General features: G+C 51.9%; 1 protein-coding gene across 3 annotated transcripts in view; it reads left to right on the forward strand.

The window, feature by feature from the left end:
• The window catches only part of TSPAN4 (tetraspanin 4), a 68319-nt gene that overhangs the window by 40987 nt on the left and 13080 nt on the right, over window positions 1-14252 (forward strand). For all 3 annotated transcript variants that reach the window (XM_074230769.1, XM_074230768.1, XM_074230767.1), the window contains 2 exons: window positions 7820-8011; window positions 12032-12106. In XM_074230769.1, the coding sequence (XP_074086870.1) occupies window positions 7820-8011; window positions 12032-12106 (267 nt within the window). The remainder of the gene's footprint in view (window positions 1-7819; window positions 8012-12031; window positions 12107-14252) is intronic.

Raw genomic sequence — 14252 nt, forward strand, 5'->3', positions numbered from 1 at the left:
CCTACTGGATGCCTTGAATATCAAAAACTCAACTGAACAATTCTCTTTCCCTTTAAACCTTCATTTCTTCCAGACTTGGGGTGGGGAAGAGGGTTCCACCATTCTCCCTGTTACCCAAACTCACAATCTTTGTCCTTCTTGACTCATCTCTCTCAATTCCCTATAGCCAATCTGTTGTTAAAGTCATGACATCTATTGTAAAGGCCCCCCCCCCCCGCCCCTGCCCCTATTCTGGTGCAGAACCTCATCTTGTCAAACCTGCACTATTTTGTAGCTACTGGGGAAGGGGGGGGTCCAGTCTCTTTCTCTTCAGCCACCAAAAGTCATTTTTCTAAAGCACAGGACTATGTCACTACTTCCTTGGCAAACTCTAGTGGCACCTTGTTGCCCCAGGTCAAGTACACAATGTCCTGCCCCCATGCTCCTTTTCCAATCTTCTCACTCACCAGTACCCCCTCTTTGATCCATGATCTGATCTTCTGGCTATTCCACCAATAAAACTTTTCATCTCTCAACTCCAGGCATTTTCCCTGATTGCTTTCCATGCCTGGAATGCTCTTTTCTCCTCACCCCCATTTTCTAACTTCCCTGACTTATGTAAATTTTCAGCTGAAACTCTATATTCTGTAAGAAGCCTTTCCCAACCCCTCTTTTTTTTTTTGGCAAGGCAATGTGGTTAAGTGACTTGCCCAAGGTCACACAGGTAATTATTATCTGAGGCTAGATTTGAACCCATGTCCTCCTGACTCCATGGCTAGTGCTCTATCCACTATGCCACCTAGTTGCCCCCAACCCTTTTTTTTTAAGGTGTTTTTTTTTTTTTGGTAAGACAAACGGAGTTAAGTGGTTTGCCCAAGGCCACACAGCTAGGTAATTATTAAGTGTCTGAGACCGGATTTGAACCCAGGTACTCCTGACTCCAGGGCCAGTGCTTTATCCACTACGCCACCTAGCCGCCTCCCTGAACCCTTCTTAATGTAAGTTCCTTCCTTCTGTTGATCATCTCCAATTTATCCCATGTTTGTCTGTACTGAATTGTTGTATGTTGGCTTCCCCATTAGACTTTAAGCTCCTTGAGGGGTCCCCCCATTTGTGTTCTCAGCACTTAGTGCAGGACCTGGCATGCTTCTTGACTGGCTGACTAACCCCATCCCCTGAAGGTATCTTTTTTCAAAGAGCGGCATCCCCAGGAATGCTTCAGGCCAGGTGTTAGATTGTCCTTACCTGCCTCTAGAGATCTTTGAGGTGGACAGGTCTTTTGAAGTTTTTACCCTCTCCTAAAGGGACAGAACTATACTGGAACCCAGGCCTTGGGCTACATTCTCTCAAAACAGATTTCTCTCTATTTTCGTAGAGGCTAATGCATTTGGAAGTGTTTCACCCAAAGATGAGTTCCCTTTTTGCCAGAAGGCGGTCTCCCCTCCCCTCCCCTCTCACCAGGAAGCTACTTGGATGTGGTGCCTGACCAGCTACCTTTCTATTTTGGGAGACTCCATCCTGTCCTTCCCGGTCCTATGCTCACTGTCTGGAGTAAGGAAAGGTAGGGCTTCTGGTGAACCTTTGGGGGTCTTAGGTGGCCCTAATGTCTCACAGCCAGAACCCCCTCAGTCTCCTGAAGGCCTCCCATTCATAGCACCTTGAGGTCCAGGGATTAGAGACCCCTGACTGTCTCCATGGCTTGGATGCTCACCCCCTCTGAGCAGATGAGAGGTACAAAGTCTTAGACTTGGGAGGGGGCTCTTCTCTAAGCTATCCCCAAATAAGCATCCCCTCCCTGACCCAGCAGCCTCAGCCAATGGTCTTCCAGCCTTTGCTTTGAGACCTAGGCCTGTTGGGGGGGGCTTCTCCCCAAGATCAGCTTCCACGGTCACTTTTGAAGGGCAGACTTTGTTAGTAGGATGTCTTTTCTGGCATCAAATTGAAATTCTTTTCTTAAAAATACCACTTATCTTCTGGTCCTGCACTCTAGGGCCAGAACAATCTTGACCTTTCTTCCATACGGGAGCTCTTCAAATCCCTGAGCACAGTGATCCTGCTCCCCCAAATCTTAACATCCCCAGCTCCTTCAGCTGACCCCCATGTTATCTCAGACTCCTCCTCTTACCCAGTTCATGTGAACCATTCTGAGTATTAACTGAAGAACCAGCAGCCGAAGATGGGAAGAGAGGGCAGACACCGGGTCCTCTGAGATTCAAGAAAGGGGGAGGCATTGTGCCTTTGCCTTGGCCTTCATATGTCAGAACTATTCGGCTGTGGACAGTGACATGCTCGCTTTCCATTTGGCAGCCGGGTCTCAGCACCGTGGACAGCTGCCAGCTGCCCTAAGGGACTTCCTGAGGAGCAAAGAAATAAGGTTCTCAGTCTCTTCTCTTCCCATCTTGTTCCACCCACCTGACCGTCCAGCCCAAAGCTCCAGGTTCTGTTGCCCAGGCTTCCCATGAGGACTCAGGGATGTGTGTGTGTGTGTGTGTGTGTGTGTGTGTGTTGTGTGTATGTATGTGTATGTGTGTGTGTGTGTAGGGACACTCACATATGTGTTTCTGTGGATGTGTGTCTCATTTGAATGAGTGTGTATATGAGTTTGTGTGATTGTGAGTTTGAATGTGAGTTTGTGTGAGTGTGTGCATTGTATGAGGGAGTATGTGAGTGTGTGTTTGCGAGTTTGTGTTGTGTAACCACATGTATGTGAGGGCATGTGAGTGCATCCCCGTCTCCTCCAGAGCACAAGTGCCCTCCCCCTTCTGCTATGGTGTGGTGAGTGAGATTCTGGTATTGCTGCCTTCTTGCAAAGGACCTGGGGGAGAGGTGGACAAGTTTTCCTGGGGTGTTCAGGTGTGGCTCACAGGAACTTCCAGATCTGCTGCAAATCTGTGATAGACTTTTGTCCTTGTCATGGTAACTTAAGTATCCGGCACTGAGCCAGATGCACTCAGCATTCCCAAGGGCAGCCGGGGAGCTCGGGAGCTCTCTGTGAGATGAGTGGAGTCCCATGGGTGTCTTTAACCCCACTCACAGGGACCCCAGGAGACATGAAGGTTTCTTTATTTGAGCCCTTCTGACTGTTCCCTACTGCATCTTCCATCTCTATGCCTTTGAACCAGCTGCCCCCTCTGCTTAGGATGCGCTCCCTCCTAATCTCTCCTTAGTTCAGTTTGTGCACTTTCTGACATGAAGACAGCTGGTGTCATAGTGGAGAAAGCGCCAAATCTGAAGCCTGGAAGACTTGAGTTCAAATCCAGATTCAAAGGGAGAGAAACAGAGGGGCAGACAGACAGAGATATAGAGACTGAGAGACAGAGTGAGATAGACAGAGAAGAGGGAGAGAGACACCTACACATACAGAGAGAGACAGACAGACAGACAGAGACAGAGACAGAGGAGAGAAACAGAGACAGATAGATAGAAACAGAGGAGGGAGAGACAGAGAGATCTTCCCAGACCCTTAAACCTGTGTAGTCAGAGCCTGCTAGGGGCTGATTTAACACTGGCACTCACCAAAGTCAATATGGATCGACAAAAAGGATCATATATCTTGGAGGTTTTAAACTTTACCCCAAGGTATTTCCTCCTTGCTTCTAAGTGCAGGGAATCCCTGGTGCTCCATCTCTTCTGTCACCCTGACCTATTGGGACACCCTGGCCAAGGGGACGAGGGCTGGTTCTGAGCTTATGAAAAAAGGTTCAGAGACAACAAACTGAAGAGATCAAGGATAACCTTCCTTGGACCCAGACATGGCCATTCTGGCTAATGGAGACTCTGCTAGCCCCAAAGGTCTCAGAATCCTGCCCCCAATTGGGTCTGAAGTGGGGGCTTGTTTGTTTACCAGAGAGAAAGAAGATGATGGGAGGGAAGGAAAGAAGGAAAGCTGATTTAGACAAAAAAAAACCTGGGAGATGGGCTTGGGGGAGAGGAGATGAGAATGTTCAGAAGATTCCAGAGTGGTGTCTAGGAAGGGGCCAGAGCTCAAATGCCCAATCTGCTCCCTCTAAACCTCCAGGCTCAATAAGGATAAATGAACAGGAGAGTTGTGCCTGGATGATTTTCTTTTTTTATGTTAACTAATTTTTTTATTAAAGATTTTATTTATTTTGAGTTTTACAATTTCCCCCCTAATCTTACTTCCCTCCCCCCACACCCCACAGAAAGCAATCTGTCAGGCTTTCCATTGTTTCCATGTTGTACCTTGATCCAAATTGAGTGTGATGAGAGAGAAATCATATCCTTAGGGAAGAAGCATAAAGTATAAGAGACAGCAAGATCAAACAATAAGACATCTATTTTTTTTTCTAAATTGAAGGGAATAGTCCTTGGCCTTTGTTCAAACTCCCCAGTTCTTTCTCTGGATACAGACAGTATTCTCCATTGCAGACAGCCCAATGTACCTGATTCTTGCACTGATGGAATGAGCAAGTCCGTCAAGGTCGATCATCGCCCCCATGTTGCTGTTAGGGTGTACAGTGTTTTTCTGGTTCTGCTCATCTCACCCAGCTTCAGTCGATGCAAATCCCTCCAGGCTTCTCTGAATTCCTGTCCTTTCTGGTGTCTAAGAGAACAATAGTGTTCCATCACATAGACCACAGTTTGCTAGGCCATTCCCCAACTGAAGGGCATTTACTTGATTTCCAATTCTTTGCCACCACAAACAGGGCTGCTATGAATATTTTTGTACACGTGATGTTTTTCCCCTTTTCCATCATCTCTTCAGGGTACAGACCCAGTAGTGGTGTTGCTGGATCAAAGGGGATGCACGTTTTTGTTGCCCTTTGGGCATAGTCTGGATGATTTTTTTGAATCTTTCCCTCTACCCACTGAATGGTTGACAAGCTGGGGCATCTCTTACTGATTCCCTTTCAGCATCCATGGGGGCTGCTCTCCTCCCATCTCCCCCAAACCTTGCCCATTCTCCTTAAGCATATCTCCCCTTCTCCATGGGGAAGGTGGAGCCAGCTCTCCCATGTGAACTCCCTTGTTTCTCCATTAAGCCTCCTCTCGACCTGCCCCATCCTCTCCTGGATTCAGCTCCTCCCTGTTCCTATTCGCACAGGAAAAAAGGTCCTTCCTCCTACAAGCAACATGTTCAAGGCTCTGCTTAAAAAGACCTTCCCTCCCCCAGGCCCCCATTCACACTGGATCTGGCACAGCAACTAATGGGCAGATATTTGATAACTCCTGGGCTCCATGAACAATATTTGTACCTTTGGTTGGTTGAGACCTTCTCCCCTCCCCCCCTACCTCCAGTCTGAAATTTCCAGTTGCCTGTTAGATATCTTAAATTGGATTTCCTACAGACACCGCCACCACTATCGCAGCCAACATTTCTGTAGCACCACTTTGTTTGGCACCTAATTAATGAAAAGAAAGATAATCCCTGCCCTCAAGAAATTTACAGTCTCATGAGAGAGACCACACACAAAAGAGGCAGGAAAAGAGAGGACTTTAGGGTGCCTGGCATGAAGGCATCAGCATCCTGTCTTCAATCCAGGGCTGTGGAGCTTCTGGCCGATCCACCAACAACACACCCTTCTCTCAACTGTGTGTTTTCTTGGTCCCCCAGGCCCGGATTGCTCTTTCTCCTTGTCCCTATCCTCTGACTCCCAGGGCTCCATCTCTCTATCCCCGGCTTCCATGGCTCCTTCTCCTCTGCTCAACCTCCCTCCCTCCATTCTATTGCCTTCCCTCTGTTGGTTATCTCTGATTTCTCCCCATTAAACTGTCAGCTTCTTGAGGACAGGGACAGCCTATGATCTTTCTTTGTTTTCCTAGCACTTAAGACAGTATCCGGCACCTGGGAGGTATTTAATGAATTTGTGTTGACTTCACAAACCAGCTGCCTGAAGCAGAGCAGGCAACCATGGGCTCACACGTGGCACAGGGAAGTCCAGCTCCCTCCCCTCTCCCCATAACTTTTTTTTTGCCTGACAGTGGGGTTAAGTGGCTTGCCCAAGGCCACACAGCTAGGTCCTTATTAAGTGTCTGAGGTCACTTTTGAACTCGGGTCCTCCTAACTCCAAGGCTGGTGCTCTATCCACTGTGCCACCTAGCTGCTCCTCCCCATAAGTTACTAGAGGCTGCAGACACTGAATTTAGACTCAGGGAGGAAGTGAGAAAGGCCCCGCATCTCTGGTTCTTTGTTGCTTTTGGTAATTGTCTTTTGTAATAATGAGCAATTATGAAACTCAATGAAGCTTTCTGGCTTTAAGGAAGGTTGGGGGAGCTGGGGAAAGAGGCTGACAGCTCTGGGGAATCATTGGAGTGCCAAAAGGGTTGGGCAGTTTTCCTTGGGCTGGTTCCTCAAATGTGGGAATCACTAGTGGGGAGGGTTGTCAGTGGAGAGAGTGGCATGGTTTATCTTCATTATCTGCAGAGACTTACTCAATAGGAGCTAAGCCAGGTAGCCTTGTGGGGGAATGTTGCTGGTGATGGAATTCTGAGGCAGGCACCCATGAATGGGGTCCCTATCCCCTGACTTCACAGAAAGATTAGCCCCCCCACCCCCGACTTCTGAAACTTCGCACCTGGACCATGCCTTGCAGGCTCCCTGGAAATACAAAAGTTTTACCCAAGATCCTTCACACAGTTGATGGCAGCCCTTTATAGTTCTAAATCACTTGGTCAGCCCATTCATTCTCTTTTATTTATTTATTAATTTAAGGCAGTGGGGTTAAGGACTTGTCCAAGGTCACACAGCTAGGCAATTATTAAGTGTCTGAGGCTGGACTTGAACTCAGGTCCTCCTGACTCCAGGGCCGGTACTCTATCCACTGTGCCACCTAGCTGCCCCCCAGCTGTTTCCCCCCATTCATTCTTGTTATTCAAGGAATTACCTGGGGAGTTTATTAGGGCCAGGACAGAGCAGAAAGTCTTCTCCCAGGGGCGGCTAGGTGGTGCAGTGGATAGAGCACCGGCCCTGGAGTCAGGAGGACCTGGGTTCAAATCCAGCCTCAGCCATTTAATAATTACCTAGCTGCCACTTAAGCCCATTGCCTTGCAAAAAAAAAAAAAAGTATTCTCCCCATTTCCCAGGTGGAGAGGCTGAATCTTGGAGGGGGAATCCTCTGCTGCTAAGGGTCTCAGGTGTCCTTCTTCCTCCAGGACTCCTCCCGCTGTGCTTAGATGCCTCTGGGGTCCTAGCAGATGTGTGAGGTTCTGGGAGACCAACGACTGGGGATGCTTTTGGGGAGAGATGATCTCCAGAGGAGGGGATCTCCCTGGGTGGAGGGCGGCATAGTGGAAGGAAGGCTTATCTGGAATCTGAAGACCTGGGTGGTGACCTCTCTGGGTCAGGTGGCCCTGCACAGGTCTCCCCTCTGAACTTCTCTTTCCTCAACTGTTAAATGGGGCTAATTGGGGAAATTGTTTTGTCAGGGGAGGATAGCTGCAGGTCTTGCCCAGGATCTACTGTGTGGATGTGGGAGCCGGGTCAGTGCAAAGACCAAGACATGCCCCAGGGCCAGCAGGTCCCCCGGGCAGGCTCCAGGAGGAGGAAGTCCCTGAGTAGAAACTGGGCCCCAAGTGATGGGGAAGGACTACTGTGAAGGTGGGGCAGGAGGAAGGGTGCTCCAGGGCCACCAGCATCACGTTCCCTCTTGGAGGAGCTGGGTGGGGTGAAGGAGGGGCAGCTGCATTGTCAGCCTGGCCCTTGACCTTCCCACCCCAGTGGGTTTGGCAGCTGCCCCTCCCCCTCTTTGGGGGAGTCTGTGTGACTCCCAGCCGGTGGGAAAGTAGATCAGAGGGAATGGGAGAGAACACATCAGGAGGGGCCTGTGGGGTCTATACTGGCGCCTGACTCAACTTCTCTTCTCTCTTCTTTGACCCACAGCTGGGAGGATGTGGTATTCTTGGTGTGGGCATCTGGCTGGCTGTGACGCAGGGCAACTTTGCCACCCTGTCTCCATCCTTCCCTTCACTCTCGGCGGCCAACCTGCTCATTGTCACGGGCACTTTTGTCATGGTCATTGGCTTCGTGGGCTGCATCGGGGCCATCAAGGAAAACAAATGTCTCCTTCTCAGCGTGAGTGTTGGGGCTGGTTCTGGGTGGCCCGGATAGGGGAGCAGGGGTACCTCAAGGCAGAAGGATCTGGCTCCTCAGTCATGGGGTGATGACAACTCTCCCTTTGTAGGTGGGCTCCGAGGGTCTGGCTCAGCTCTCTGCTCCCCCAGTCTCTGGAGCAGCTCTGGCATGGCCCAGGCTGTTGAGCTCCAAGCCAGGCAGTGGGGTCCAGGGGAGACAGAGACTGCCTGACTGCTGTGCCCCTTGACCTTCTCTGGGGCCCGTCACTTCTCTTAGTCAAATGAAGAATCTGTCCTGGGTGCTCCCTTCCAGCTCTGTGGCGATGAGGCCTTACCAGAGGCCTCCTGGCCGAAGGCCCGCCCAGCTCTTTGTCCCTCAGTGTGATCGGGAGGCCAAGAGAGGCCCGGTTCAGTGCCCTTCTTCAGTGTACCTTCTCTTGAAGCCTGGGTACAAAAAAACCATCCTTTGGGCTTTCTTCCATGATGTCCCTGCTCCCCAACCTGGCTGTGGTCACTCAAGCCCAGCTGGCAAAGCCTGGGCCAGTTGGCATTGGGAAGATCCTTCCTTGGCCCCCAGGCTGCTGAGCCATCTGCTGGTTCCGGGAGAGCAGGTGGTTCCTGGAAGGGCTCTGGCACCTCCCTGCCTCTGCCCATGTTGGCACTCTCCCCTCCTTGGTGAGGCAGCTAACCGTGGCAGCATGGCCTCCTCTGCCCCATCATCCCGCCTCAAGGCCTGGCTCAGCACAGTATCACACGGGCCTCGCTTTGAGGACCCAGCTGGAAGGGTAGACAGCTGAAGACAGAGGGGCCAGGGGTACCCATCCCAGACTGTGAGGCCCCACCTCCTGCCAGGAGCAGCTGCTGGGCTCAGGGGAACCTCATGCCTTGGGCTGGAGCTGCAAGCTCGTCTAGTCTTGGAAACACGGAGCCTCTGAGAATGAAGACTCTTGGCCAGCATCTCCACAGAAAGGAATCCAGAACAAGTCAGTCAGCACTGATTAAGCTCCCACTGTATGCGGCACCAAGTTAAGCACTGAGGATACAGAGGAGGGGACAGGACACCTTGCCCTCAGGGAGTTTCCAGTCTAATGGGGAGACAGCCTGCAGACCCCTGTTTGGTTTGTTTTTTTGTCCAACCGAACAGCCTATGAACAGGATAAGCATAGAGAACCCCAGAAGGAAGGTGCCAGAATTGGGGGGATGGAGCAAAGGAGGGAGAACATTTCAAGTCCTGGGCCCAGCAGTGTCCTCTAGGCTGGCCCCTAGTGGATGACAAAGATCTTTTCGTCTGCTCAGAGCCCTCCTGACCCTCTGTGGGTACCACAGAGTCTCAGAGGCATTTGAAACCTAACTTTAGAGCCATCCCAACCCCCTTCCAGATGCTTGGATCTCTTCTACAATACATCTGGCAAATGATGACCAGGCCACCACTTGAATACCCTCAATGATGGGCGGCTCTCTCCCTCCCAAAGCATCCCATTTCCTTGTTAGAGGTTGGGCATTGTCTGAAGGCCGAGAAGAGAGACGGGCAGAGCTTGTCACTCGGTGGTCATGGTCACTGGGTCCTAGCACATCCGAAAGAAGCTGCGGAGGATTTGTAGAGATGGGGGTGTGTACTTTCCCCTTCCCATGAAACATTAATCACAGATAATTAAAAAAGTAAGTGATTCTTTGGGAATGTTCTTCTTACCTATTAATATCTCAGACCAAGAGGCCTTTCGGGAATCACACATGGGAAGCGTTTTTATGAGGCCTGCTCATCTATTAAATCACAGTGCTTTAAGGCAGGGAAAATCTCACCATTACTTTTGTTTCTTATTTTCTTTTCCTAAGAGAGGTGGGCCCCTGGGCCCTGCCCTCAGGCATCAGAGGATCATCCATGTAAAGCTGGAGGGACTTAGGGGTTGGGGAGGCCAGGCCTCTCCTTTATGGATGGGGGCACTGAGACAGCAGGAGGGGGATCACAGCTAAGAAAGGCTGGATGTGAACTCAGGTCTTCCCGATTCCTTGCTCCTCTAAAGGAAGCTGAAAAGGGAAGAAAGAGACCCTGGGTCGATTCTGACAGGACAACTCTCCTTCCCTCTCTGGGAGGGCTCTGCTTTCCTCAGGGACGTTCCTCCAGACAAGGTTGAACCCTGCCCTATAGGGATCCTTCCAGGCTCAAGTTGGGAGCACCCTGCATAGAAAGAAAGACTCGGGCTCTGTCAGGAGCAGGGCCTTCGCCATCCGTCCGGCCCACTGTGGAGTGAGGTTTGGATGCCTCCTCCTTTTTTGCTTCTCTTCCTTGGAATTTGGGGTGGCCTCCAGACTCCCCTGCTTGGCGTTTTCATCTTTGCCAGTGGCCTTGGGTGGTGGAGGCCTGACCTGTGGGCAGCAGCTCTCTGCTCTGCCTCTCCCGGTCTTCGCCTCTCCGGTCCATGTGGCAGGGCCGAGGTTGTTGGTCAGGTGTGAGTTGGCAGTCACCATTCAGGTATCCCTAGGCTGCGCAGCAAGCTCCTTTCTTGTCAGGGGCCACCTCACGTCCATGAGGGAGACAACGTAGAGCACCCCAGTTTGTTCCTGGCTCCCTTGGCTAATTGTTATTCCCTGCAGTAATGGTGGAGGTTCAGGCACTGTGATTGGGCATGCCCCCGTCCCCGGTTGCCTGCCTTTCTGGCCTCAGGAGGGATACTCTTTGGAGCCCACAGTGTCTGGAAGCCCGACTTTTCCTTTTTTATTGAGTTTTCTCTTCCCGTCTGCTCTGAAATCGGTGACTTATCATTAATCGGGTCGTGGCGGCCCAGGAGCCGGCCCAGCTCCCTCTTATTTACGGCTGCTCAGAGCCTCGGGCCTGAGTGGAACTGAGCTGGGCTGCTGGCAGGGCGCGGGGGTTCAAGGGGCCCTCCAGAAAGCGGGTGCCAGGAGGGTAAGAAGGAACTTCAGTGGAGGCTGCAAGTGGACCCAGTGCTTGGGCCTGTCAGAAGCAGAAGCTCCACCCCTCAGCCAGGCACTGAATGGACCCAGAGAGTCGCCAGCGGTGGGGGTGTTGGTCTGGTCCCCTGGTCAAAGCTAGAGCCCGAGGCCAGCCCACTCCTGGTTCTCCCTGCCTCCTCTCCCCTCTTCCCCTCCTCAGGGGAGGTGCACTGAGGTGTGAGGAGAGCAGGATTGTATTTCTGGCATCCTTGACTCCCGTTGTTTTATCCTGGAAATCTACGGGTTCAAAGGTTCCACTTCTCATCTGTCAGAGCAGCTGCCTCAGCCCCTCTGAATCATTCGCCTTGGGGGGCTGAGGCGGAGGCTGTAGCCCCCCTAGCAGGGCGAGGCCCCTCTATTAATCACGGATGACAGCCCAGCGGAGACAGCGTCTAAGCCAGGCTTAAAGCTTGGGGAGAAGTCTCCATTGGCTTTAGGGAGTGCAGGAGACGGAGGGCTAAAATGGGGGTGACTGGCAGGAGCAGTAGGGGGTGGCGACTTTGAATTCTCAGCCGACCCTCTTTCCTTTGTTATTTAAGGAATAACCGTTCTTCCTGAAGAAATTCGGAAACTGCCTAAAAAACAAAGGCTTGTTGCCCAATTCCTGGGGGGGAGCCACAGCCCATGTTGTGCTCCCAGGGCCCCTCACACCTGCCTATGTTCTTCTGCCCAAAAGTCGTGGCCCTTTTTCTGCATACCCAATGTCTTTGCTGTGGCATTTCTCTTTCCTTCTGTCCACCCTTCTGTTGCTCTTTGTGTGTTAGGCCTAAAGCCCTTACACACACACATGCACGCACGCACGCACGCACACACACACGCATGCACGCACACATGCACAGACACACACACGCACACATGCATACACACACGTGCGCGCGCGCGCGCACACACACACACACACGCACTGAAGGAGAGCAGAACTTTGTTCAAGGTCACCCCAGGGGTTGGTGACAAGCCTGAGGACAGCGGTTGCTCTGGCGCTGCTGCTTCCCAGGGTCAGGGGATGCTGGCTGGGGCGGGTGGCCGCGCTCCTGCTGCCTCTGAGGGTCTGCCCTCCTCTCTCCCTCAGTTCTTCATCATGCTGCTAATTGTGTTCCTGCTGGAGCTCACAGTGGCCATCCTCTTCTTCGCTTACACAGACCAGGTAAGTGGCAGGTCTGCTGCCAGCATTTCCCTTCCCTGTCTCCGTCGGCCCTCATCGGTGGCCCCGCTTCCCTGCTTCCAGAATGCTGGGCCTGGGCCTCATCTGGTATGTCTTTGTGACTAAGGAATGTCCCTTGGAAGAGCTAATGCTCACAGCATTCCTGCCAGGTCCTAGATGAGGTGGCCCTGAAGGGAGGGGTCACAGCAGGGTTTGGGATGGATGGGTGATCATTGGGAAGATCACAATTGGGGAGATCCCATTGGGAAGGGTGTGTGTGTGTGTGTGTGTGTGTGCACGCGTGTGCATGCTTGGGTGTGAGTGTGTCTGTCTCAGGAGGTCGCCGGTCCATCACCTTCAGTCCCTGCTCCGTGCCAGGCCCATGAACTGGGCACGGGGGACCTAGAAGCCAAAAAGAAACAAGAACTAGCTCTTGTCCTCAAGGAGCTTACAGTCTATCAAGGGAGACAACACGATCATATACTGAGGTGTCTGCTCACTTGCCGACATATAAAATATATACATAATAAATGCAGAAATAGGTAATTTCAGGGGGAGGCCCTGGCAGCTGGGGGGGGGCGGTTCAGGATGAGTTTTGTATAGAAGATGTTGGTTAAGATGAGTCTTGAAGGAACTGAGGCATTCTAAGAGCTAGAGGTGAAGAGGGATGGCATTCCAGGTATGAGGGACAGCCTGCACAGGCCTGGGGGTGGGATTTGAAGACAGGATGTGTGACTGGAGACTACTGGGTTGGAAAGGCTAGAAAGGGAGGATGGGCCTGATGTTGAGAGGTGACAAAAGCCAAATGGACGGTTTATCTTTGATTCTGGAGGAAAGCAGGTACCTTGGTGTTGAATGGGTAAGGGAGAACATTTGGCATCTGCGTGGAGTCTGGACTGAGGGGCAGGGCAGAAGGGGACCGGCACCAGAGTTTGAGGGAGTGACTGGGAGTGGAGAGGAGGGAATGAACGACAGCACTGGTCCAGGGAGCACATGTGGAGCGTGAGGGAGGAGGGTGAGCCTGGAGGACTGGGAGGATGGGGAGGGCTTAGGGTTCTGTGAGGCTGGTGGAGGTCAGCAGAAGAGTTGGGGCTGGATCCCTAGGTCTGGGAATCCTTTGCATAGAGATGAGTCCTGGACCGGAAAGAAGGGCCTGTCCAAATACTAAGTGCCTATTGTGTGCTGGGCTTGAGCCAAACTCTTTAGAAGCATCATCTTATTTGAAACTGGCACAACCCTGTGAGGTTTGTTGCTGTTGTTATCCTCATTTTTCAGTTGAGGAAACAGGCTAAATGACTTGCCCAGGGTCACCCAGCTAGTAAGTGCCTGAGGCTGGATTTGAACTCAGGACTTTCTGACTCTGAGCACTATGGTACCTGCTGGCTGTCTCCAGAGGGTGAGATTACCATGTGAAATGGTGTAGACCGGGACAGAACCCTGAGGGGGCACATGGATAAAGATCCAACGGAGGAGACTGAGGAGAGGTGATGGATAGGAGGGGAGGCAGGACATCAATGACTGAAAAAGAGCAGGGCTGATTACTGGGGTCTCTGCCTCCCTGAAATCCAAGTCAAGCCAAGTCACCACAAGCCCCCGTGATGACACTGGTCCTCTTGAAATAAAGGATGGACATCCGTAGAGGAGGACCCTTCCCCAGGAATCTGAAACTCCCTCCATGTCTAAGCTGCTGCCAAGACTGGGTGTCTCCTATGCAACATGATTCAATCCCTCCCCCCCACGATCTCACCCTTTCCCTGGGACAGACCTCGCCATCCCCTCATTCTTAGGTTCCTGCTGGAGTTGCTGGGGGGGGGGGGAATCTGCTGGCTTCAGGCCTCTCCCCACTCCAATCCATTCTCCATTCAGCCATCAAAGGAATGTTCCTAAAGTGAAGATTCAGTCTTACCTCCCCCACATCCCTAATAAAATTCAGTGCTTTCCTGCCATCTCCAGGACCAGATATAAAGTTCTATGACCATCAAAACGCCTACCACACAAGCACCTCCCTATGGCTCCAGTCCTTGTACCCCCTCACAAGATCATCCAGCTCCCCTGACCTCCGCAGGGCCGTCTGTCTCCTAGAGATGCCCCCTCTCCACATGTCCCAATTTTGAGTTCCTCCCTTCACCCCCTCCAGGGAATCACCACA

Source organism: Macrotis lagotis, chromosome 3 (genome assembly GCF_037893015.1).
Source record: "Macrotis lagotis isolate mMagLag1 chromosome 3, bilby.v1.9.chrom.fasta, whole genome shotgun sequence".
In the NCBI taxonomy this organism is placed as follows: Eukaryota; Metazoa; Chordata; class Mammalia; order Peramelemorphia; family Peramelidae; genus Macrotis; species Macrotis lagotis.